The 25307-nt window shown below is 43.3% G+C and overlaps 2 protein-coding genes and 1 long non-coding RNA gene across 4 annotated transcripts; 2 read left to right on the top strand and 1 right to left on the bottom strand.

Annotated features, from left to right (window-relative positions):
• The first annotated feature begins 570 nt into the window (after window positions 1-570).
• Window positions 571-14410, top strand: mavs (mitochondrial antiviral signaling protein). Its single transcript, XM_012855710.3, has 5 exons — window positions 571-653; window positions 2807-2929; window positions 4020-4200; window positions 9164-9921; window positions 13284-14410. The coding sequence occupies exons 2-5, from the start codon at window positions 2807-2809 to the stop codon at window positions 14010-14012; spliced, it is 1791 nt and encodes a 596-aa protein (XP_012711164.2). The 5' UTR covers window positions 571-653; the 3' UTR covers window positions 14013-14410.
• Window positions 14411-16858: 2448 nt separating this feature from the next.
• On the bottom strand, window positions 16859-18809 carry LOC110367236. Its single transcript, XR_002427328.2, has 2 exons — window positions 18673-18809; window positions 16859-17169 (listed from the first exon to the last, which is right to left on the bottom strand). It is a non-coding gene; the product is annotated as an uncharacterized LOC110367236 (long non-coding RNA).
• On the top strand, window positions 17936-25128 carry pank2 (pantothenate kinase 2). 2 transcript variants are annotated; one of them, XM_012855708.3, is made up of 7 exons: window positions 17936-18334; window positions 18822-19174; window positions 19689-19942; window positions 21336-21479; window positions 21844-21967; window positions 23282-23407; window positions 23702-25128. In XM_012855708.3, exons 1-7 carry the CDS (start codon window positions 18118-18120, stop codon window positions 23750-23752), a joined length of 1269 nt encoding a protein of 422 aa, XP_012711162.2. In that variant the 5' UTR covers window positions 17936-18117; the 3' UTR covers window positions 23753-25128. The 2 variants fall into 2 exon arrangements, with proteins under 2 accessions (XP_012711162.2, XP_012711161.2); XM_012855707.3 differs by having other exon boundaries at window positions 17937-18334; window positions 21336-21512.
• The last annotated feature ends 179 nt before the right edge of the window (window positions 25129-25307 follow it).

Below are 25307 nucleotides of genomic sequence, written 5' to 3'. Positions count from 1 at the left end.
AAAAATAGTTTTTTAAAACGTGTTTTGTCCCGACTCTCAAGAATCAGTGATATATATATATATATATATATATATATATATATATATATATATATATATATATATATATATATATATATATATAATCACATGTGTGATAAGTGCCTTATTTGTTAGGTGTATTTGTTTATTGCGTATTTATCTATTTATCTTTAAATATGTCAGAGTTGGTCGTCCATACAATCACCCCAAAAATGAAATAATAACTGCGTATATGTGCCACATCTGTACAAAATTGTGCTGTTTTTGTAGCGCTTTTGGCCCAGATCCGTTCCGGACCCGCAATTCCTTCCGTATCGGTTACGAGGCTTTAGAAAAAAAAGACTCTGTGCCGTTTTACGTGTCAAATGTTCTGCATTTGGACCAGAACCAGGGTCGGATTCTTTGTCTGCGAGAGTTGTGAGCTGAATCAACTAAGCCCCGCCTTCACGTAGACGACTGCCTTGTTTCCATTCGAGCATTTCCTACCTGACGTCACTCTCGTCCAATAAGAAGGCGAGGATCGAGTCCTCCTAGCAAACCGTTGCGCAGATGTTTGAGTCGGAGGTTTCAGTGACAGCAGGAAGAGCGGTTGTGGCAGGGTGAAAAATTACAAAGGCTGTCAAACAATCAAGGTGAGTTTTAGCCGAAGTTTTAGTTGTTGTTTTTTTTTGTTGTTGTTGCCGTTTCACAAGTAAAGGCTGCGTTTAAAGTATCTTTAATGTTTCCATTATTGTTCTCCTTCCTGGTAGGAGTTAGGTTGTGCCGTATTTGCACGAACGCAACTTTTATGACCTAATTCCCTCGTGCTTATAAAGAGCTTCACATTTCTGTAGTTTATATGAACATGTATTAAACTTTTCTGAGTGCTATGCGTATTTTACAGCCTTTTGTGATGTCTCTTTGCCGTCATTTGTATCCCAAAAACACCACGTTGGGGGCGTTAATTGAAAAGCTCGGTCTTTTATTATTGTTAATTTTGTCGGTAATGTCTTCATTTTTGCTGACACTGCTGAACGACCTCAGACTCAATCAGTCTAATGTTTGCCGGTCACCCTCATGCCCGTTTGAACCGAATGTTACATCGGGCTTGAGAAGTTATTTCCTGGTTCTTTTCCCCTTCGTCCATGCGGTCGTGACAAGTTTGTAAAGCCGTAGTTGTGCAGATCCGCTCTGCTTGAAATCGGATCCACAGCCAAGGAGACTGTTGGCAAGAAAATGACACGACCGGCCAGTTAGAGGTCATTCATTCGGCATAGCTGCCAATAATTTGCCCTTGTGTCAAGGTGCACTTTTTGACCCTTCTGACAACACCTCCCCTGTTAATCTGCAATCTCTCAACGCTTCACACTTAAATGCCTCCTTGGAAACAATGCGAGTTCTCTGAAGATGTATTGATTTATTTATTTTGGCCCGCATACTGAGTACTATGACAATGTAAGCGTGTGGGGCAGACTATGCCCTGTGTTGGCTAATAACATTAACGAGACTTTGCTCTTTAATTCTTGCAACTGGAGACAAACTACTTGTTGCTGCGGGTTAAAATCCATGGATTATCATCCCAGCATAGCACAAAACAACAATATTTAACATGTTACAGCGAAGAATCCATGAGTGGAAAGGTGACAGAAAAAGCACAAAATAAACCCAGATAAATAATGCACCGATCAGGCTGTGCCTGGCCGGTACCGATTTCTGTTTTCCTTTCAGGTCTGATTCGATGATTCTGATTTTGACTGATTGATCCTATTTTTTTTCTTTCTTGTCATTATAAAACAATGAAAGGGAAAGTAAAACATGAGGCAGGTTCCGTAACGGAGGCAGTTCAGTGGTGTTGATTCTAACAGAAAGTGAAGCAATTTTTCAGATTGCTGGGAGTGTTTAATTTTGATGCAGCTATTGAATAGGGAAAGAAATCAACAATCAGGGTTGATCCAGGGAAAGTTGTCCAACCACCGATGTCTGGGTGATTTGTTTGTTATTTTACCAGCTTGGGGCAGAAACCTGGGCAGCAGTCTGGTGGAAGTTTTGATCTTGCCTAATGGGAGCAGGTCAAAAAGTTAAAGATCCCGGATGACCTCTTCATCTCCCCTCACTATCCGCCGCAGAGCTCTCTTATCTGTCATCGCAGCATGGGTACGGCACGGAAACGCGATGACACCACCAACACAACGCTTCATTTGAAAATGTCACCCCTCGGCCGGACCTTTCAGCTGATTACGTCGTCGGGCTGTTGCTACAAACAAACAAAGGGGCTTAAAGTGTAGCCAATACAAAACTCTCGTCTCTGACCCTAAAAATGCGCGGGCGTGTCTGGGAATGAGAGCGCTGAAACTTTTTAGCTGCGCCGTGTACAGCTCAGGTAGCGAAGCGTGGACTGAAGACATTTAGTGAGCTGCTAGCTGAGGCCGGTGCTCGTCCCTCTCTGTCCAGACGGCCACAGCCTTGGAAACGTGGAGGTGGTTTAATATCAGAAGGTAAAAACCATTAGTAGTCTAGCCGAAGAGTCGGTACTGTCTTTGCTGTCTGCTGGGAAAAGCCTTGTGATCTTCTCTTTCACTTTCAGTTTCGCTTGGTGAAAAATCACCCCCCCCCCTTGTCTTATTTTCTTAAGATCATCAGTCCCGACGATGACTATCGAAATGTTCATGTTGTGAGGACATAGGAGAAGTTGCCCACTGCTGCAGTTTGCTCCTAATATTTAGAGTGTCCTATAAAGACTGTGAATAAAGGCAAAAAAAGGTAGATGTGCCCTTTTTTTACCTTTTTCTTTTCTATCACTTCCCAGATGTCCTTTGCCAGCGATAGACTCTACAATGGCTATCTGCGGCGGAATATGCCGGCCATCGTTAGCAGGGTGAAAGTGAGAGAAATAATACCCCACCTTCCTTGCCTGACTGATCACGACAAGGTAAGTTTAATGAGGGGTAATGATTCATGGCTGTCGCTTTGCTTGTTGTAATCTGATAATAAACTTAGTAGGTATAAGGTTTATCCTTTTTTTTATTGTCAGTACCTTTTTTAGAAGAGACAAATAGCTTTATAAAAGTATTAACACCACATGACCTTAATCCTATTTAGTGATCATTGTATATTCACAGACTAACAGGGTGTAGCACATGTTAGTGGAGTGGAAGGAGAAATATAGTTCTGAAAAGTGTGGCGGGCCCACGTGTCTACTCTGATACGTCTAAATAAAGCTGACTAGTTGTTCTCCTTTTAGTAATCCAGTCCACGTGTGTGTTTCTTTATTCTCAGCAGCAGTCCAGCTGTTCTGTAAAGGCCTCAGGGGTATTTTAGACAACGTTGGTGAACCAAGAGAATCTTGGAGATCAAGAAACACTGCAGACAGCTGAGTGGGAGCGTTGAGGAGAGGTTTAAAGCAGTTATCAAACAATGTTGAAGCTTTAAGCGTTTCACAAAGTACATCGTCTGGAAATGGCACAACCGCAAACCCATCTAGAAGTGGCCGTCCTCCTAAACTGACAGGAGAGCAATAATCTGAGAAGCAGCCAGCAGGTGCACTGGAGGAGCTGCAGAGACCCGCAGCTCAGCAGCTCCACAGATTTAGTCTGCATAGAAGAGTGAAACAGATGAAACACCAGCCCGTACGATGAGGTGGCAGCATCATGCTGAGGGGCTGCTCCTCTGAAGCAGAGACAGGGAAGCTGCTCAGAGTTGATGGGAAGATCCATGAGATAAATGCAAGTCAATGTTTTTGCAAATTATAAAAGTATAACTACTTCTACTTAGCTGATGTTACCTGCAGACTTAACTTCAACAACATCTACGTTGACTATTTTGTTTTTTCAAATAAATGCTGTGTAGTTTTTTTTTTTTTTTGTTTGTTTTTGGTTTTTTTTACCATCCTGATATTTGGGAGTTTACTGCTAAGCAAAAACTTCACATTTTTACAGGGTAAATGTTCCACAGCTAAAACCCGGTCGTATATGTTTTGTGACTGCTGTGAAAGCTTTCCTGTGTGTTTTATGTTTTTGTAGGAAAATATAGAGGCGAAACGAGAAACCTATGGGAATTATGATGGCATGGTGCTTCTTCTGGATTGTCTAAAGAGAAGAGAAAATTGGCCGGAGCAGTTCATCCAGGCACTACAGGCATGCGAGCATACAACCCTTGCGGCTGAGATCAGACAAGAATACGATTCTTTGCGTGGCGTTAACAGTGAGTCACTTAATAATCTATTAAAAACCCCACTCTGCAGTCTTAAAACTGGTTTATTTTTTATTTTTAAAGACCGGTTATTCAAACAATGGTATGTTCTTTATTAGGTACACCTGTCCAACTGCTCGTTAACACTTAATTTCTAAGCAGCCAATCACATGGCGGCAACTCAGTGCATTTAGGCATGTAGACATGGTCAAGAGAATCTCCTGAGCGTCAGTATGGGGAAGAAAGGTGGTTTGAGTGACTTTGAACGTGGCATGATTGTTGGTGCCAGAAGGGCTGGTCTGAGTATTTCAGAAACTGCTAATCTACTGTGATTTTCACGCACAACCATCTCTAGGGTTTACAGAGAATGGTCCGAAAAAGAAAAAACATCCAGTGAGCGGCAGTTCTGTGGGTGGAAATGCCTTGTTGATGCCAGAGGTCAGAGGAGAATGGTCAGACTGGTTCGAGCTGATAGAAGGACAGCAGTGACTCAAATAACCACCCGTTACAACCAAGGTGGGCAGAAGAGCATCTCTGAACGCATAGTACGTCGAACTTTGAGGCAGATGGGCTACAGCAGCAGAAGACCACATCGGGTGCCACTCCTTTCAGCTAAGAACAGGAAACTGAGGCTACAATTTGCACAAGCTCATTGAAATTGGACAATAGAAGATTGGAAAAACGTTGCCTGGTCTGATGAGTCTCGATTTCTGCTGCGACAGTCGGATGGTAGGGTCAGAATTTGGCGTCTACAACATGAAAGCATGGATCCATCCTGCCTTGTATCAACGGTTCAGGCTGGTGGTGGTGGTGTCATGGTGTGGGGAATATTTTCTTGGCACTCTTTGGGCCCCTTGGTACCAATTGAACATCGTTGCAACGCCACAGCCTACCTGAGTATTGTTGCTGACCATGTCCATCCCTTTATGACCACAATGTACCCAACTTCTGATGACTACTTTCAGCAGGATAATGCGCCATGTCATAAAGCTGGAATCATCTCAGAGTGGTTTCTTGAACATGACAATGAGTTTGCTGTACTCAAATGGCCTCCACAGTCACCAGATCTCAATCCAATAGAGCATCTTTGGGATGTGGTGGAACGGGAGATTCGCATCATGGATGTGCAGCCGACAAATCTGCGGCAACTGTGTGATGCCATCATGTCAATATGGACCAAACTCCCTGAGGAATGCTTCCAGCACCTTGTTGAATCTATGCCACGAAGAATTGAGGCAGTTCTGAAGGCAAAAGGGGGTCCAACCCGTTACTAGCTTGGGGTACCTAATAAAGTGGCCGGTGAGTGTATGTGTATATATATATATATATATATATATATATATATATATATATATATATATATATATATATATATATATATATATATATATATATATATATATATATATATATATATATATATATATTAGGGCTGGGAAACGATTAAAATATTTAATTGCATAATTTGCCTGATTATTCATGATTAATCGCATTGTATTTACAACCTCCAAGAATGAATTCAAAAGTAGTGTAAAGAGCACTTTTATTTTAATGTTCTGCTGCCATATGAACAAAAGTGTTGTAACATTTGTAGCACTTATCAGTAACACATATTTAGTGTAAAGCTCAACTTAAACATGTAAAACAAAAAATAGCAATAATAATAAATTAAAGACACTGACAGGGAATTCTCTTTATGGGGAAAATGTCTACCAAAAACAGGCAATTTCTGAGGTAACAGCAGGGAGCAGCATTACCATTTTATGTTCAATACCAAAGTTTAACTTGGCAGTGGTTACAACTAACTTGTTTCTGTCATATTCCATGCTGGAAGAACTTTAAACTGAAATGCTTGCTAACTCGATATGCTTGCGTTGCTTGCGTTTATTTTATTTGACGTTAACACACGTTTTTTTTTTGTCGCTTTCTCGTGTGCAAATAGTGAATGGCAGGGAAAAACAGGCAAAAACACATGGATACTTTGAAACGAGAAGCGACTTCACGACGGCGTCTAAGCAGACCCCCCCCCCCCCCCCCCCCCCCCCCCCCCCCGCTCCGCTCCGCACAAAACTTGTTCCGTTAGCCAACTCACCGCCTCGCCTAAGCAAATTCCTGCGGGAAACACCGCCTTCCACATGTCGGCTTTGTTTTTTTCAGGCCAGCACCTTTGTTCCTCTGAATCCGAGGCTCGGCTGGCAGCGAGGTTATTGGTGCATTATCGCCACCTACTGTTCTGATTCAAACCCCTACACCGCAGCAACAGACCTTCACAAAATAAAAGCATGTGAGCAACATGCGTTAATGCGCGTTAAAGAAAATATCGCCGTTAATAGTCTAATGAGTTAACGCAAAATTAACGCGTTAACTTGCCCATACTGTCATTTCACGACATTTTAGCGCAACACTTGCTTCTCGTTGGTCGGTTGTTCTGTGACGCGTTCAAATTAAGCGCTGTTATTGGTGGAAACCTTTAAAGGCCCATTTTCGCAGCTGAATTTCATAAACAACTTTTCCTGACTTCCTATTCATCGAGACGAGACAAATCATTACAAAACGCAAGCGCGACACGAAGCCCAATGACCAGCGGGTGAACCCTGGATTACATGATGTAGATCAGGGGTCACCAACATGTGGCCCGTGGGCACCATGTAGCCCCCAAGGACCATATGTGGTGCGCTCAAGCTTGTTAAAAAAAGTTGCACAATCCTCCAGTGAGCTAACCTGACAACAGCCAGCTGCATGTATCGCTCCGCCTAGCTCCACTCACATACATCTGGGACACGGCCATAGGAATTGCCTTTACTGAAGGCTGGGCCTTATCAAAACTCCTTGCATATGATTGGATAAGCCACTTGTCTGTCATCTTTATCGACGTGCTATTTCAACCACTCACACCGAAGCTAACCCGTGACGCTGATGAGACCGACGCAGGAAAAAAAAAACCTTTTTTTTTTTTTTTTTTTTTTTTTTTTTGTGTTTGCGGCTCTAGTGCAGGGTTTCCCGCAGCGCTATCTTGGCGAGGCGGCCGCGGAAAAACGTGTCGTTCGCTCCGCGAGTCAGTCCGCCTCGCATAAGCAAATTCCTGCGGGAAACACTGTAGTGGCACACCTTTTATTGACAGTGAGCTGACATGAGGAGGGGGGAAGACAGGCGGCAAAGCGCCGCGGGTCGGAGTCGATCCCGCGCCGACCGCGTCGAGGACTAAAGGCCTCCTAATATGGTTCGTGCTAACCGCTCCGGGGCGCGTCCGCGATGCGCGTACACGCCCCGGAAAACAAAACTTGCCAAATCCGGTCGGGAGAAGGGTGAAAACATGGTTTCCACCAACAAAAGCCTTCAGAGCCGTTCTCTGATGTTCTTTTAATGAAACAATATTAGGTAGATTGGACAACACGGAAGAAATAGCAGCATCAATGCTAACGCTTGCTTCCTCGATGCGAGCCGCCATTGTTGTTGGAATCTCACGGTGGCTTCTCCACTACGTCACATCCATGAAACACCCGCCCTGCGTCCTGATTGGCCAGACCAAAAATTTGGTTGGGGAAATCACTTTCAATGAGCCGTGTCCCAGATGTATGTGAGTGGAGCTAGGCGGAGCGATACATGCAGCTGGCTGTTGTCAGGTTACCAGTGAGCTGCATCTAAAATATTATTTTATTTAGTTGCTCTTCCTTTTTAATCACACTTGTATTTACATAGATTTTAAATGATAAATGCGTATATTACATGAGGTTAAGGTGAGCTCCGACTCTTCTAGTTCAAAGGTAGCCCTTGGTATGACACAGTGCCAATGAAGCAGCTCTCAACTTCTAAAAGGTTGCTGATCCCTGATGTAGAATGTGGTTTAGGACAGAGTTGGTGTGACTGGTTACCCCATTTGGAGATGGTTAAGTAAGAATGAACAGAGCAGTAGTTTGTTAGGCTAGACCATATGAAGGTAAACATTATATATTTGTTTGCAAATGTTACTTTTCTACTAGTACAGTGAACTATCACTATAACGCGGTTCACCTTTCGTGGCTTTGCTGTTTCACATATTTTTTTAGTTTGTTTTTGATGTTTTTTTACAGTATATGAACAGGCATTGTGTTCTGCGTCCTGATTGGCTAAGAGACTGTAGACCAACGTCCATCAATCTCCTCCATGCCTCGTCTCTGTACAGAATGCATTGGGCTTGCCAGGTTTACATTTGCAAATTTTCTCCACGACAAAACCCACAATGTCGATGAAACGTTCTGCACTGACAAAGACACGCCATAAAAATAAAATTTAAAAATGCCATAGTTTGCCATAGTTAGAAGATGCTAACTATGGCAGAAAAAGTTAAACTTCTGGACATGCTGAAGGAAGGTAGAAGCTACGCGGCTGTAGGGCGTCATCATGGAATAAATGAATCTTCGGTTCGTTCCATAAAGATGGAGGAAAATAACATAAGGACGACAGCAGCAATAAGTTTTAATAAGGATGCAAAAAGGGTTGTAACTGTCTGCAACAAGACCAGATGGAGTCTGCTTTAGCTTTGTGGATTAATGACTGCAGGAAAAAGGACATTACGCTGGAAACAGGTTTTGGTCTTTGGTTTCGTTCTATAGTACTTTGCTGTATAATAATTGTGAAAACATAAAGCTGACTACTTTGCGGATTTTGCCTATCGCGGGTTCTTTTTGGAACGTAACTCCCGCGATACACGAGGGTTCACTGTATTTTGCATCTTGTTAGCAATAAACAACATTTTATTTGACCTTAAAAAGAACTTGGTGTTGGATAGTTTCTTGTGTCTTAAGTTGTATATTTAGAGTGGACTAAAAGCTTAAGTTGCTGGAAATGGCTTCCATTTGTACATTAAACATTGAAAATGTTAGAACCCCCTCCCTTTTTTGAGTGACGTTAGTGATTTCAGTAAAATAAGTCAATGAGAAACGGTCTGTATCATTTCAGTGATACATACATATGACCACTGTTTGCTTTGTCCCAGATTCCAGCCCTGCCTCAGCTCCAGCAGCTGTCGTCAGGGCTCACGTCCATCCGCCACCAGCTGCCAGTCACCTGCCCGGATCCACGGCTGGTGTGGTGGGTCAGGCCGCTGCGGCTCAGCCAACAGAACCACCTCCAGCTCCTCGTGAGCCAGCTGCTCAGGCCCCGCCTCCCATCCAAACGCCAGCGCAGCAGCAGGTCCCTCAGATGGCAGCGGCCCAGGCTTCAGGGGCTGTTTCCCCTCCTGAGCCCGGCCCTCAGCCTCCGCTGTTGGCGGAGGATGACGTTCCACTCCTCCCGTCCACACCACCTCCTTCCCCTGAGATCCAACGTGCTCAAGCAGCTGAGACGCCGCCGCCACAGGGAGAAGACACTCCTCACCGGGAGCCAGAGGAAAACTCTGAATCAGACACCCGAGATGCGTCTGTTGAGACAAGTTTGGTCCCAGAGAAGATGAGCCCAGGTAAGCCAGAGGCTGCCGTCAGCGTGGCGACCTCCCCTCAGCCGCAGCAGGTGGTCCCACACAGTGACACAGAGACACTGCTCCGCACAGACCCTCTCCAAACGGCAGTCGCCACAGATTACGCGCCGCAGCAGAGTCCATCGTTAACACCGATGAACTCCGACGTGTCCGATGGATCAAGTTTCCTAACGCTGACGCCGGAGAAACATCCGGTCCAGGACACCACTCCACCAGTGCACAAAGTAGCCGCTGCCGTCCTGCAACCCCAGAAGAGCCCTGAACCTTCAGCTGCGCCGGTGAGTGAAAAAGCGTTCTCATCCTGTACTCAGTCGAATCGAGAAAATAACTTTTTTTATCACCTTTTGAGGTAATAATGGTATTTAAACCCCTTAATCAGGTGCAGAATGTAGCATTTTGGTGTGGATTTAAATATCACAAATCCGTGACCAAAATGTCAACGTTTCATTATTTGTTTCTGGTGAACAACAGAGTAACTCCTGCCTGGGATGATTTCTTACATTCTTTGCAGTTTACCCGTTGTTTTTGTCCCCCCAACAACAACTGTGATAAGCTTTAAAGAAAATTGAGACAGTTTACATCAAACTAACCTGTCAGATGAAAATAGGGCAGCAGCTAACAGTTATTTTAGTAGTCGAGTGTTATCGGTTATTCTGACGTTTAATGGAGCGACTGGATTAGAAATTGCCACATTCTGAACCAGTCGAGCTTATTTTAGGAGTAATAGAAATGCATGAAAAGGTAAATGCAAGTAAACAACTAACTCCTTTTTTTTTCTTTTTTAAAAGGAAAATCCACATTTTCTTGCTTAAAATGCAATAACATAGCATGTCTTTACTGGACACTCAAAGGATGCAAAAATCTAAAAGCGAATTTCCAACATGAAGCCCAGGACAGAGCTGGCTGCCTCTGTAGTGAAAAGGGTCACAATTTTTTTTTTTTTTTTTTTTAAAGATTTTGTTTTTGGAAAACCAGAATTTAATTTTGCCCACTCACTCATTGAGCCTCCATGAAGAGAATAACATACAATGCTGAATAAATGTTTTGGAAAATATATTGTAAGGAGGAAACTTTTTTTTACCATAATACGAGGCACTTTAATTTACTCGTTTACTTATTTTGTTAAGTTAGTTTGAAGCTGCACAAGTGAGGTGAAGCCTGTTCTCAGCTCACTGTGTAAAACCATTGCAGCAAACCTTTTGTTATATTTGCATTGTTTACTAAGACAGGGCCGCCATCTTGTTTTACCAGCATGTTGCACAGCTTGTATTTGGTTGCACTTTGAATTCAGGTCAACTCCCAGACCAAATGCTTGACGTAAAAGCAAGTTTTAAAAGTAATTTTTGTTTGTTAAACAAAAAGGGGGGAACGAATCGGTTAATCGGATTTGGTATAATAAAATCAGAGATTTTATTTCTGAGCCATATTGCTCAGTCCTACTGCTGCATTAGATAACCAGTTTCCCCAGTAAATGTGTGTCGGTATGTATTTTAACTCTGACACCCGAACCACACCTCTGCCTTAAATCTGAAGAACACTGGGTTGCAGACTCAAACAAAGCTTCTCCTCCCAGCTCTGCCGCTATTTAGACGTGCTCTAATGTTGGGCAAGTTACTTAAAAATAGTAACTAGTTTTGATTACTAGTTACTAGTAGTAACTGGTTTTGATTACTAGTTACTTCTTCTAAAATATCAATGAATCTGTATAACTTGACTGTTACTGGAATGTGAAATCCTACTGGGTTCAACTGGCAAATAAAAAAATAATAAAAATTGATTAAATGGACGGAATATCTGAAACATTTGTAATCTCCACCATTTTATTTTGTGCTGGGACAAGTGAGTCATAAGACACCTGCCAATTGGAATGTATTGATGTAGATATGATTATAATTAAGGTCAATGTTTGTAATAAAAGGACAATAAAGAGAAGACTCCTCTTACCCAGATGCACCACAGAGCGCCACAGGAAATTATTCCTGCCTGTGGTCATCAATCTTTACAATGCCTCCCTCAGTGTTTCAGACACCCTCCCTCTGTAATTGACATTTATTCATTATTAGCACTGTTCTTGCACAAGTCACTATCACTTTATTGGATCTGTAGTTATGCATATGTATATATTTATTTATACGTGTGTATATATATGTGTGTGTGTGTGTGTATGTATGTATGTATGTATGTATGTATGTATGTATGTAGTATGTATCGTATAGTATGAGTCTTTATGTATGTATTTATGTATGTATTATGTATGTATGTTGTATGTTCAGGATGTAGATGGTATGTATGTATGTATGTACTGTAGGTAGTAGTATGTATGTATTGATGTATATGTAATGATCTGTATGTATGTATGTATGTAGTATGTATGTATGTATGTATGTATGTATATGTATGTAGTATGTATGTATGTATGTATGTATGTATGGTATTGTATGTATGTATGTATGTATGTATGTATGTATGTATGTATGTATGTATGTATGTATGTATGTATGTATGTATGTCTGTATGTATGTATGTATGTATGATGTCTGTATGTATGTATGTATGTACTGTATGTATGTATGTATGTATGTATGTAGTATGTTATGTATGTATGTATGGTATGTATGTACTGTATGTATGTATAGTATGTCTGTATGTATGTATGTATTATGTATGTATGTATGTATGTATGATGTATGTATGCTATGTATGTATGTATGTATGTATGTATGTATGTATGTATGTATGTATGTATGTATGTAGTATGTATGTATGTATGTATGTATGTATGTATGTATGTATGTATGTATGTATGTATGTATGTCTGTATGTATGTATGTATGTATGTATGTATGTATGTATGTATGTATGTATGTATGTATGTATGTATGTATGTATGCATGTATTATGTATGTATGTATGTATGTATGTATGTATGTATGTATGTATGTATGTATGTATGTATGTATGTATGTATGTATGTATGTATGTATGTATGTATGTATGTATGTATGTATGTATGTATGTATGTATGTATGTATGTATGTATGTATGGATGTATGTATGTATGTATGTATGTATGTATGTATGTATGTATGTATGTATGTATGTATGTATGTATGTATGTATGTATGTATGTATGTATGTATGTATAATATGGTGAAACGGCAACAGCATGCTGTGGGAAAGCCTTTCTTCAGCAGGAACAGCGAGGCAGTTTAGACTACATCGGAAGATGGAGGGTGAAAGCCACTGTAGGAGTGAAATGAGCTGCCCTTATTTAACATTTTCAAGATTTTGAAATCCAGAGTTGATGATCATAAGTAAGAAGCTGCTCATTTTCGTTAAGGCGTCCCACCTATCTGAGTGATAGGTGTGACTCCTTAAAGTGTGACTGTTGTCACGTAGTGAGTGGCTCATACCAATAGTAGAAAGGGTAAATTCAAACATTTCTCTGCCGCTCTATCACCTCTTTTGTTCTGCAAGCCAGTGTATTTGTGCAAACTTTCCTCATCTATATACAAACATCTTTATAGGTGAAAGTGATAGTATAAGATGTTTTCAACAGTACTTTTGCAAACATGACAAAGAAAGTGAAATAAATTGACATCTGTTATCGTTTTTTTTTTTTTTATTATTTCCCCTGCAGATTGTGAAAAGCAGAACCCAGCCTGAAGCTGCTGGTTCTACCTCTCCTGAGTCGTGTACCGAAGACGGCGACGACAACGCACCGTGCATGAGCAAACCTGGCCAGCTCATCAGCATCCAGCCAGATAACCGCGCCAGCCCCGCAGTCCCGTCTTTCAGCTCCCCGCTGCAGCCTTACTCCGGCAACAGCGAGCGTCTGGAGATAAGCGAGGCTGCATCAGACGCGGAGAGCAACCTTCCTGCCTGCACTGCTCTCAGCCCTAAAGCTGAGGATGCTGCGTCTGCTCCGCCGTGCCAGGAGAACGGGATTGCTGCCGACCACAGCGAGCCAGAGGAGAATCATTACGAGTCTCCGAATCAGAGCTTTGAAGTGAGGGAGAATGTGGTACACGTAACAGGGCTGCCATCGCTCCTTAACCTTGACGGTCAAGTTTTAGTGCCACAACTTCAAATCATCAGTGAGGAACCGGCCAACGGAAGCTTCTCCGCCTCAGCAGCGTCCTTTACGGCCGTAGATGATACCGGGTCGAGTTTAAACGGCCCTCACAGCGAGAGCTACAAGCACTCTGAGTCGGCAGGAGGGGGTCCTTCCACTGAGCAGAAGCCCCCGCCCCATTCAGAGGAAAGCAACGATCCCAACTGTGATGTCCATTCAAAGACGACGTACGTTCTGATCGCTGCGGGGGTGGCGGCTTGTGCTCTGTTGATCGGAATGAGGCTTAAGAAATAAGGGGATTTAATATCTTTAAAGACAGAATAATAGACTGAGAGAGTAGAGGCTGAAAATCATAAGGGCTTGGTGTCTTAAAGTAATGCTTACACTCAAGCCGGGCATACACTGTACGATATTTTCAATGGTTGTTCTCGGATACAGCTCAAACTGTACGACGAAGCCGCGGGGTTTAAAAGTTAAAAGATGGCGCTTGTCAGACTCGTCTATCCGGAAGCCAAACGTAAACAGTAGAAGATGAAGAGGATGGAGGTGTCAATGCTCGCTGTTAAATATGAGGCTCACTGGAACGAAACGCGCTGCCTTGTCAATTCTACAAGTTGCTCCTGAGTAGTTTGACTCCATGTCACACGTACCGCTGTCATGCTTCTCTCCGCTCCTATGTTTTCGTCTGAGAAGACAAAGAATTTCCTTGTTTGCACACGTGCAGTGCGCGAGGTTGGGGGGAAATCGGCTTGTACACGCTCCTATCTCTGCTTCAACAGCACGAGGACCGACTGAATTTCAAACATGTTTTATTTTCATCCGACCGTACGACTTCTGATCGGGAGGTGGTCGTGAGAGGCTAATCGGCCCTCGTTACCCCCTGGATACTACTCAACGCAGGACGCACGATGCCGCTGAAACTCGGCCCATTCCAAAAAATTCTCGCACGGCTGAAGAATCGGCCCAAAAAAGGGCAAAAAGCCATACAGTGTATGCCCGGCTTCAGAAGGCACGGGGCAGCAGTTTAATAATTACCTGTAATAATGATAGCTGACATGCCAGACCTTTGGCCATGTCATGAATTTATCTCTGATGTTGGCGTTCAGCAATGAATGACTTTGACATGAGGACAAAAACTACTGACTCTAGCTGAGACCTCACTGAAGTGAGGCGACGTCTCAGCTTATTTCTGAACATGCTGCAAATGTGGGATTTTTATTAAAGCACCTGATGAAACTGAGGTTGTGTCCACTGTGCTTTAGTGCCACGTATGACAAAAGTATTCACAACCGTTAAATTTGGCACACTCTGTAACTTTACAGCCAACAGCTTTGATGTACTTTATTGAGTTTTTGACGAGTAGCCCAAAGTTCAGAATAACCGGCGTTCCCAAACTGGAGGGTCACCAGCATTGGTGTCCTCGAGTTCCCAGGGTACCCGACTCCTGGGTTATAATGTCTCCCCCCCCTATGCAAATACATAAGCACACCACATTTGTTTTAGATTTGCTGTGGTGGGAACTTTTGAAAAGCATGTCATATTTTCCTTTCACTTGTCAATTATGTGTTGGTCTGACCTTAACCCCCCCAAAAAACACACTGAAGTTTGTCTTGTAACTTGATCAGATGTGAAAATGCTCGTGGGGTGTGAAAACTTTTTGCAAGCCACTGTATGTTCCATGAATGTGTTAAGCAGAACGAGGCTGTCGGTTATCACGCTAAGAGCTAAGCGTATGGAGGACAAGAGCTCATCACATTTTAATTCTTGTTGGAAGCTGGGCTGCAAACGTCTGCTCTTCCATATTTATTTGTACATATTTGACACTCTAGGTATATACCTATTTTTTGGAAATGTGCGTGAATGGAATAAACCAAAGAATTTGTAGACATCCTAAATATGCAAGAAATCAGGTAAACCATATAAATAATGAATAAAACATCTATTTCTTGGTGTCAGAACGAGGACCCCTTCAAATCAAAGTTTGGCACCAATTGTTTCCAGATTGTTTTATCAGAGTTTTAACAATCAGATTGTGGGACCTACAATGTCATAAGATGGTTGTTTTTGTTTTTTTTTATCTGGAACTTGCTGGTGTTGACATTAATGTCAGTTTAATTATTTTAACATGTAGTTAATGTTGCTGTATTATTGAATCTTTAACTCCCTTTAAACCGTGTAAATGAGCATCCTTGGAGGGTCCTTAAACCACTTTGTCCATCAGGGATTTGCTAACTCTTACTTTCTGCCATCTAGTGCACACATTTGGTCTTACAGTTTGCTTGGCTGTAGATTTCCTTCTTTGGGTAGTTGCTTTGTCTCCTGTATCACGATGTAGAACGGCAAATATTTCATTGTAAATAGCTTACTGATAAACAAAGCACACATTCCAAAAATGGAGTTAATTGAGAATGGTTTGAGCGTGTCCAAGTTGCGTGATGAGCTGTCGTGTCTTAATGCTTCTGTACGTTTTTTTTTAATCTTGTTTAAGTTCTCTCTGGACGTTTATGCACTGTCTACGCACTTCAACAAGCACGTCAATAAAATGCATTCATAAACTTTGAATTTCTTTTTGCGTATCGCGTGTGCAAGGTAACAACTCAGTATCTCTGGTACTACTCCGGGAGGTGTTCACTGAGCCTTAAGGACATATTCGGACCAAGACAAAGTAGCCTGTAATATGTGGAGTGGAATGAAAAGAATGCACAGGTATTTCTAAAATAAAGCCAATTCAATAAAACCAGTTGCCTTTAGACGTCACCGAATTGGTAGTTTGTTTTTACATGTCATTTAACCTCAGCATAAATCCAGTTGTCCTGTGAAGGCATCAGAGGTTAAGAAACAGCATTGTGAAGACCAAGGAGCCCAGCTGACAGTTTTTTTTTTTTTTATTCATTTTGAATGTGTGCTCATTATGTTATTTGTTAAATCAAAAAATAAAATTAAGAAATGATGTGCAATCCTCTCATTTTCAGATTTTAAAATAGGCTCTTTTGATTATAATGGTTGCAGACTCCTGACGTAAACTTGAGAGTCTGGGTTAGGAGGGAATTCAGAGAAAAAGCAAAGAGCATCCCCGGTAACTCTGGAGGAGCTGCATAGAACCACAGCTTAGGTGGGATAAATACTCAATAGACCAGTTGTTAATGTGTGCCACAAATCTTGGCCTTTACTGAATGACTGGACAGATTGTTGAACGAATGCTATAAAAAAAAAAGTCCATGGAGGCCATAGGGAGCATGGAAAATAGTACTGTAGTCAGAGTCCAAAAGAGCTCTTTGGCGTTCATGCCAAATGTGTGGGGGACACAATGCTAAAAACGTCATCCCCACTGAGAAACGGTGGCACAGCAGCATCATGTCGTGGGGTTCTTTTCTTCTGCGGGGACAGTAAAGCTGGTCAGGGTAGATGGGACAATGATGGAGCTGATATTAGGGTCATTTTGCTAGACAACCTGTGGTAAAAGAAGGGGTGAAGCGTTAGGCTTTCCAATGACCCTAAACACACAATACATTTGATTAGATTTAGACTTAAACAACTTTATTGTCATTTTGTATGTACAGAGTGCATACGGAACGAAATTCCGTTAAAAGTGTAGAATGAACTATTTTGTAATGGGGGGAAAAAATGCCAGATATTGTCCATCCCTAGATAAGCAAAGCTAGCAGAGACATGCCTGAGAAGACTTGTGAGTAAAATTGCAAAAAAAAAAAAAAAAAAAAGAAAGAAAATTAATAAAAAGGTGGCCTTAACAAAGTATTAACTCGGGGTGGTTGAATACAAAGCCCCGTGACTCATTTAACATTGTTTTACTCCACTTCTCCACTTCACAATTGTGCAATATTTTTTGCATTTACTAATCATCACAACAATATACAAAGCAGCAGCGTTTTTGTTTGTTGAGGCAATACAAGTTTTGCAAAGCACTGCATGTAAAACAGGGTAGAGGTGGGTGCATTTTTTTTGTATAAAACTTAATACAAACAATGAGGGGGGGGAAAAGATTTATTAGAATTTTAAAGGGGGAATTTAAATAAAAATAGTATTTTATTCGTCAGAAACATAGTTAATTGTATTTTGAATTTAAAACGTTTTATAATGAGAAAATAGATATATCTAAACGTCCAAAATTGGGGGTAAAATCCAGGAAAAGTGACATCAACATCAGTCTTTATAAACCGGCAGAGAGGCCTCTAATTGGCTCTGGCATCCTTCCGTCATCTTTAAGCCCCACCCACATCTCTCTTGACAGCGAACATAGAAAGGACGCGCAGCTCTGCCATTTACGACTCCTGTTATCCAGCTAATTACCCCAGCTGTCAGGTTACCGCTTTTATTCCCCGACGTATATTTATTCGCACGCAGCAGGACTCATATATGTAGCTAATTATTGGCCAATTCAATGGCGTTGAACGGCCTTCAAGTCGACGACGGTATTGTCGACGAAGAGGACGAAACGCCCTCGAAGCTTCCGCGGTGCAACAAGGAGATGCCCGGTCCCTTCGGCAGCGACCACCAGAACGAGGCTGCCGCGGCCGCGGGGAGAGCCGCCTCCGAGCGGCGGACGTCCAACCCGAGCGCGAGGCATCGGAAAGACTCGGTTAAGAAGACGAGGCCGCGTAGGTGTTTTAACAACGCTAGCGTGGGCTTCGGATATTTCCTGAGAAGGAAGGGGTGGGGGGGGGGGGGGGGGGTTGCTGCATGTACACAAAACTGGAAGGAGGTCTCTACAGAAACGTCGGTGTTGAATTAGTTTTTTAACGTCTAACTGTTATTATGTCGCCGGTGTGCTTTAATGGCGACTGTTGCTACGCTGTCATGAACGTAGAGCACCAGCATCCGTCTTGGCTTTTTGGGGTTCGCTAGAATATGGAAGAGCCGTAGAGGCGGTCATTTCTGCACAAGATGGCGTTCGCGGTACACGCTGTACTCCTCACAGAGGAAAGAGGCAGCTTACCGTTTTATTTTTTCTAGGCCATCTGTGTCACACGAAAACGAATTCCCTTCCCGCTGTAATGGAACACGTCTGTCATGTTGTTGTGTGGGGTTTTTGTCACGAGAAAAAAAAAAACCCCGCTAACGAATGTCTTTCTCCCCGCACCCCAGCCTTCCCCTGGTTCGGGATGGACATCGGCGGCACCCTGGTGAAACTGGTCTACTTCGAGCCCAAAGACATCACTGCGGAGGAGGAGCAGGAGGAGGTGGAGAACCTGAAGAGCATCCGCCGCTACCTGACCTCCAACACGGCGTACGGCACGACGGGCATCCGGGACGTGCACCTGGAGCTGCAGGACCTGACGCTGTGCGGCAGGACGGGCAACCTGCACTTCATCCGCTTCCCCACGCACGACCTGCCCGCCTTCCTGCAGATGGGCCGCGACAAGCACTTCTCCAGCCTGCACACGGCCCTGTGCGCCACGGGAGGGGGGGCCTACAAGTTTGAGTCCGATTTCCTCACGGTGGGTCCCCGCAGGCCTCGGTCCGTGCGCTGATCTGTGCAGCGATCAGACGAGAGTCCACTCTGTCAAAACACACATTTAGATTTCATTCTTACACTTATTTTAATTTCTTTTCAAGCATGATTTACTTCCTTTGAAACCAGTGAGCTAAATACTTACTGGCGTGACAATTTCATGTGAATATTCTGTTTATGTGAAGTTCCTGTTTTCTGATCCCTCCAAATGTTTTCCCTCCATCGACTTTCCCGCTGCTGTGTTCCCCTGACGCAGCAATCATTTACGATTGAAGCTTAGTGACGTTAATAGGTAGATGTTTGGCCGGTAAACGGAGTTTTGACCCCGAGTCAGTAAGAGAGAACTCCCGATCAATCCAAAGCACCTGCAGACAACGTAGCTTAACCCTGATCATAATGATTCGTTATGCCCTTAATGACAGCGTGCTGACCTCTCAGCGCAGCAGCATCATCCTGACCCCCCGTTGTGTCTGTCTCTCTCACGCAAAAACAAAAAAAAGATGGCGGACCTGGAGCTCCACAAGCTGGACGAGCTGGACTGCTTGGTTCGGGGGGTGCTGTACATCGACTCGGTGATGTCCGGCGGGCCCCTGGAGTGTTACTACTTTGAGAACCCCACCGACCCGGATCACTGCGCTCAGAAGCCCTACCCGCTGGAGAACCCCTACCCTCTGCTGCTGGTCAACATCGGCTCTGGAGTCAGTATCCTGGCCGTCTACTCGGAGAACAACTACAAACGGGTCACTGGGACCAGGTAATTGGCCACTAACTGCTCTGGGAGGTTTGGGGAAGAGGCTGGGTTCAAAATAAATGAAGATGGATTTTAAACCCTGTTATGACACCGCTGCGATACAACGTTTTGGTTAAAAAGACACAGCTTACATGTTTAAGATCATTTAAATGTTTTTTTATTCATATATGGTATCCTATATCCAAAGTATTCATACCCCTTGATGCACCCCTCCCAGTTTTGTCACACTATAGCTACCAGCTTAATTAATAAGTTGGATAATCAAATGAGATTGATATTAAATCTGAAAAGTGTGGCGTGCCCGTGTTATTACCTGCCTTCTGATGGGCCTAAATCAGAAGGTATGTACCGTATTTTCCGGACTATAAGTCTCTCCGGAGTACAAGTCGCACCAGCCATAAAATGCATAATAAAGAATGAAAAAACATATATAAGTCGCATTTTTGGGGGAAATTTATTTGATAATATACAACATCAAGAACAGACATGTCATCTTGAAAGGCAATTTTAAATAAAAATAGAACGGAGGCAACAAAAGGCAGAATAATTGTACGGTTAGCTTACGCTACATGACACAACTGAGAACGTGCCTGGTATGTTAACATAACATATTAAAAGTTATTCAGATAACTATAGCATAAATAACATGCGAAGAAGTTAACCAAAACGCCCGTGTCACTCCAAATAACTAAAATCCAGCGAAATCTTTCGAATAACTCCGTTAACTCCGGAGGTAGAAGATGCGGCACTTCCGCTTCTACGTCGCTTACGTCTGATTCAACACAGGCCTACAGCGCCCTCTTGCGGTTTGGTGTGAAAATAACAGGTGCAATGATATACCGGTAAAAATGTGTAATAATTTCACACATAAGTCGCTCCAGAGTATAAGTCGCACCCCCTGCCAAACTATGAAAAAAAAACTGCGACTTATAGTCCGGAAAATACGATAATTGGTTAATGGAGTCAATGCAACCTTCTTGCTGACATGCGTAAAATTCTGAGTTGGGGAAACTCTCTTCACATTCCCTTGATCCCCATGTTCCCCACCCCCTGTACGACACGGTGGTGGCAGCAGCATGCTGTGGGGGGGGGCTCTTCCTCAGGAAGGAAGGGTCTGCTGGTCCGTTACCTGTAACCCAGTGACGTACGCTGAAGGTTGTGACTAACGTGACGTGCAAAAGTTCTCAGGCTTTGAACCAAGGCACTAACCCTCTCACGATTACGCTACAGTGGATACCAGAGCTAATATAGACAATGTTAGATTGTTCCTATCATTTGGTGAAGTTTAATGGCACCGCCAGTCCTTACCGTTGACCATCCTTGCACCTAATTAAGCTGTTAATTGAACTCCTGGAGAACCTCAGTCTTACGTGGTGAATGCGTTTTGTGTCCACAGCCTTGGCGGCGGCACCTTCCTGGGCCTGTGTTGCCTTCTCACCGGCTGCTCGACTTTCGAGGAAGCCCTAGAAATGGCTTCCCAGGGGGAGAGCACCCGTGTGGACAAGCTGGTCCGGGACATCTACGGAGGAGACTATGAGAGGTTTGGACTGCCGGGCTGGGCTGTGGCCTCAAGGTGCGGTTTACAGCTGCTTCTACCCTTCTTACTGTTGGTCGCAGGCCTGTTTGTGACGGAGTCCGGCGTCAACAGAGCGCCAAGAGGCCGCGAGCAGTGTTAGGTTTACTCCGCTTTCAACTACAATTTAGATTCCTTTGTTTTTGTTCACGTAAAGTTTCATCTGTAAATAAGTGATCGGTTAGGAGAAATAAACGTCTAGCTTTCAGTGAACGGTCTGAGGTCCGGCGCTCTGCTTGGACCAGGCCCGGACAGTTTGGCTAGAGATGCGTTTACAGGGAGCGGTCTAACAACCAGAGAACCTCTAAAGACGCATCTTTTCGTTCTCTAGTTTTGGCAACATGATGTCCAAAGAGAAAAGGGAGTCTGTGTCCAAGGAGGACCTGGCTCGGGCGACGCTGGTCACAATCACCAATAACATCGGCTCCATCACCAGGATGTGTGCTCTCAACGAGGTGGGTGACACCACAGCGGTCGTAAGGTTGATGTGTGGCTATGTGGGAGAATCCCCCCCCCCCCCCTCCTTTTTTTTTCAACGTGTACCAGATCTTTCAGGAGAACAAAGCATAATGGTGTCTGGCACTAGAGATGCACCAAACTGAGTTCTGCTGCCATTTTCCCACTTCCTGTTCTCGTAAAGCTGTGACCTGATGGTTTGAGCCAGTTCCATTTTCTTAAAATGATGAAAGCATTAGGGAAAGGATGCCAAATGTTTCTCCCCAGTCCTCCAGCACCAATCAGTCCTTTGTGTTGGAAACTGAGTCGGCGTCACACGGCGGGTGTTTGGCAGTCCCTGGGAAGCTCTCCTTTACCATTTTGAAACAGATCCAGAAGTTTCTGGCACACCATCCTCTACCTCCAAGGTGCAAGGAGAGGGACTAAGATCTGGAGAAGTGCGGAGTCCTGCTGCATTTTAAATGCAGAGGAAGCCACTTTAACAGACTGTTTGGGCTTGTTGCCTTTACCAGGGTCACTTTTTAAAACAAACCCAGAAGGGTTTTTGGAGAAACAAATATTAACACTGTTTTACATCTTATTTTTAAGGTGGCTACGTTTAAAAAAAGTCCCCATGTGTATTCTCCGGAGGACGTTTGTCCTTACCTCGTCTCTTAGGCTTCAGAAGGCTGCAAGCACCTCCAAGTCCAGCCTGTTCAGTGACGACGGTTCTTTCATGTTCCTCTGGATTCACGTTGTAACGCCTCACTGATGCCCAAGATGCTAAACTAGTCTTCTGTCACCGTAACCAAAGAGGGTTTCTGTCAGTGAACCTGGTACTGCATCTGCTGATTGAAAAGTCATGCTTGAGTTTCCAACAGGCCAGTCAGGTCCGTCCGTCAGTTTAGCTGAGAACCAGCATCAGATCATTCCCTTGGTGCATCTCTGGTCTAAGCCTCCCCTAAGATGCTTTGGTTTCCATACGAAGCTGAAGTCAAACACGTTAGGTCAGAATGCCGTTCTCACTGGTTCTGCATAAGAAGGTTCCTGGAGATCTTTCCGATGAACCTAAGCGGGCTCGTCTCATTCCTTTCTGCTTTCAGCTTCTTTACGGTGCTGCCTTGTGGCGTCTTGATCAAGCAGCATTGTACAGGGCTATGAAGGCGTAGAGGAGGTCACGCCGATTACTCAGTGGGGCTGGTATTATTCTGCTCAACGCTGTGGGAATAAAAGCAGATTATCTCCAGTTTGGTTGCTGCTTATGGGGGTCAAACAACCTGTTGGATCACTGTTCTTTCTTACCGCTTCTTGTCGTTGTGCTTTGTGTTGCTCAGAACATTGAGCGAGTGGTGTTTGTGGGGAACTTCCTGCGAGTCAACACCCTCTCCATGAAGCTGCTGGCCTACGCCATGGACTACTGGTCCAAAGGCCAGCTCAAAGCGCTCTTCCTGCGGCACGAGGCAAGTAGCACCTACAGGCACGGGGCTCTGGGAGGTTCTTACGCTACAACCTTGTAGAAAACCTATATTTATGCGTAAGTTTAAGGGAAAAACCGTACAGCATGGTATAACGGTTTTTCGTTTAAACAAAAGCAGCAATTATTGCTGCTGCTGCAGAAACTGATTGATTATAACAGTTCTGTGTCAGCCTGTCGTTATCTTTCATCACAGATGGAGTCAGTTAACCATTTCCTGTGCTCATGGCAATTAATTACCGGTGTCTGACTCTTCCTTCATGCTGTTTCTGTTTTCTAGGGTTACTTTGGTGCCGTTGGAGCCCTGCTGGAGCTTCTGCATCCGTCCTAATCCGGCGAGCGAGAAATGAAAAAGTCAATCTGCTGCAGCAATCTGAAGCACTTTAGAAAGGAATGAGTTTTAAAAACGACGCGTTGCCCAAAGGCTGGTCCACGCCCCGCTGGTGAATGTTGGTTGTGGCCAGCACCCGTTTGTGTGTGTGTCCTTGTTTATTTGCGTTTGAAGGTTTTCTGAACACTCTCTAGGACCACGGCTCGGGTTGGAAACAGTCTGACAAAGGTGGGATTTTCAGAACCAGGTCAGATTTGGTGATCGCATTAAAATCCAGCAGTGTTGCCTGAAGTAGTTTATTTAAAAGTACCTGTCAGCAGGTAGGTTTGTCTTATTGACGGTCATTACCCATCTATGGGTATCCGATTCCGGGCCAAATACGTTTACTAAAGTACTCCAGACTAGGATGAATAAAAGTAAATGTTACTTTGCCCCTGTTTTAGAACGACCTTTTTTTTAGGTGCTTGTTACATTGAGACACTCTAAAGCTAAGGATGTTCGTTGTTGGATTCAGCCTTTCGATAGGTCACTACGGTAAAGTGGTATTTAAACCCGTTAGTCAACGAGTCATCACGTGAATCCTGTCTACATGGTTACTCTTTCAGCTGAAACGCTATCAGCATCCGCTTCCTGTCTTACGCATAGAGCTTTTCATCCCGGTTAAAGTTATTAGAGGTTTTTAATAATAGGGCAACCGAGGTTTTAGCTGCAGCTGTTTTTTTTACTAGAGGCATTGTAATCATAAAGCCCTTAAATATCACTAATATGTACACAGTTTTCTGTTAACGATGAATCTTTTGGTCACTGCTTCTGCTCAGTGAGACGTCAGTGCTTGTGAAGTTGATGAGCACAACATCTCCAGTCATCTGTGTTGCTGAAGTGCCTTCAGGCCAGTCAGTGTCTGTGACGTGAAATTAGGGCACACTGAGAATGTGAACAGAAACTACAGGTCCAAAATGTTAACGACTCATACTTTTAAGTTTTAAAAAAAAATTATTATTATTATTTTTTTTAATCTAAAAACTCATTGCTTCCCTCCAATGGAGGTATAAAGTGTGACTCAACACCGTTTCTGGTCAGTTCTGTACACGCATCTTACTGTAATGATATATCATCCTGTTGTTTGTCTGTGATTACAGGGACCATAATCTGTCTCATTGGTTTGTTTTGTCAGCGCTTGTCTGTAAACTACAGATCAGAAGTGCCTGTCATGTTTTTGGTTGTTTTCTGTTCAGCATTATGGTTATCATTTGTAATTTTACAATCATCTTTGTCATGGTTCCCATTTGCTTGTATCTTCCATCAAAAATTTAGTTTTTCCTAATGATTTGTGAATTTGTCTTATTGAATCTATTAAAATGTTTTTTTTTTTTTCATTCTGTGCTTGGAGTTCTTTGCTCTTCTAAAATGAGAACTTTAGGAAGTGTGTTGCATGAATTATTAGGATTAAGTCAAACTCTATAGACTTTATCAATGGAAAGTGTTGTCTGCAGCAATAATAGTTACAACACTTTAGTCAAAAAACTGACATGTAAAAGCCCCTTAAAAGTGCTAA

The sequence above is a fragment of the Fundulus heteroclitus genome, chromosome 19 (assembly GCF_011125445.2).
Source record: "Fundulus heteroclitus isolate FHET01 chromosome 19, MU-UCD_Fhet_4.1, whole genome shotgun sequence".
NCBI lineage: Eukaryota > Metazoa > Chordata > Actinopteri > Cyprinodontiformes > Fundulidae > Fundulus > Fundulus heteroclitus.
Note: the sequence above shows the minus strand (reverse complement) of the source record. Positions and strands in the feature narration are given on the sequence as shown.

Coding starts and splice junctions, on each gene's coding strand:
- mavs (XM_012855710.3), top strand. CDS start 2,807: ATGTCCTTTGCCAGCGATAGACTCTACAATGGCTATCTGCGGCGGAAT. Junction 2,930..4,019: donor GCCTGACTGATCACGACAAG/GTAAGTTTAATG, acceptor ATGTTTTTGTAG/GAAAATATAGAGGCGAAACG. Junction 9,922..13,283: donor CTGAACCTTCAGCTGCGCCG/GTGAGTGAAAAA, acceptor TTTCCCCTGCAG/ATTGTGAAAAGCAGAACCCA.
- pank2 (XM_012855707.3), top strand. CDS start 18,118: ATGGCGTTGAACGGCCTTCAAGTCGACGACGGTATTGTCGACGAAGAG. Junction 19,175..19,688: donor TTGAGTCCGATTTCCTCACG/GTGGGTCCCCGC, acceptor AACAAAAAAAAG/ATGGCGGACCTGGAGCTCCA. Junction 23,408..23,701: donor CGCTCTTCCTGCGGCACGAG/GCAAGTAGCACC, acceptor TCTGTTTTCTAG/GGTTACTTTGGTGCCGTTGG.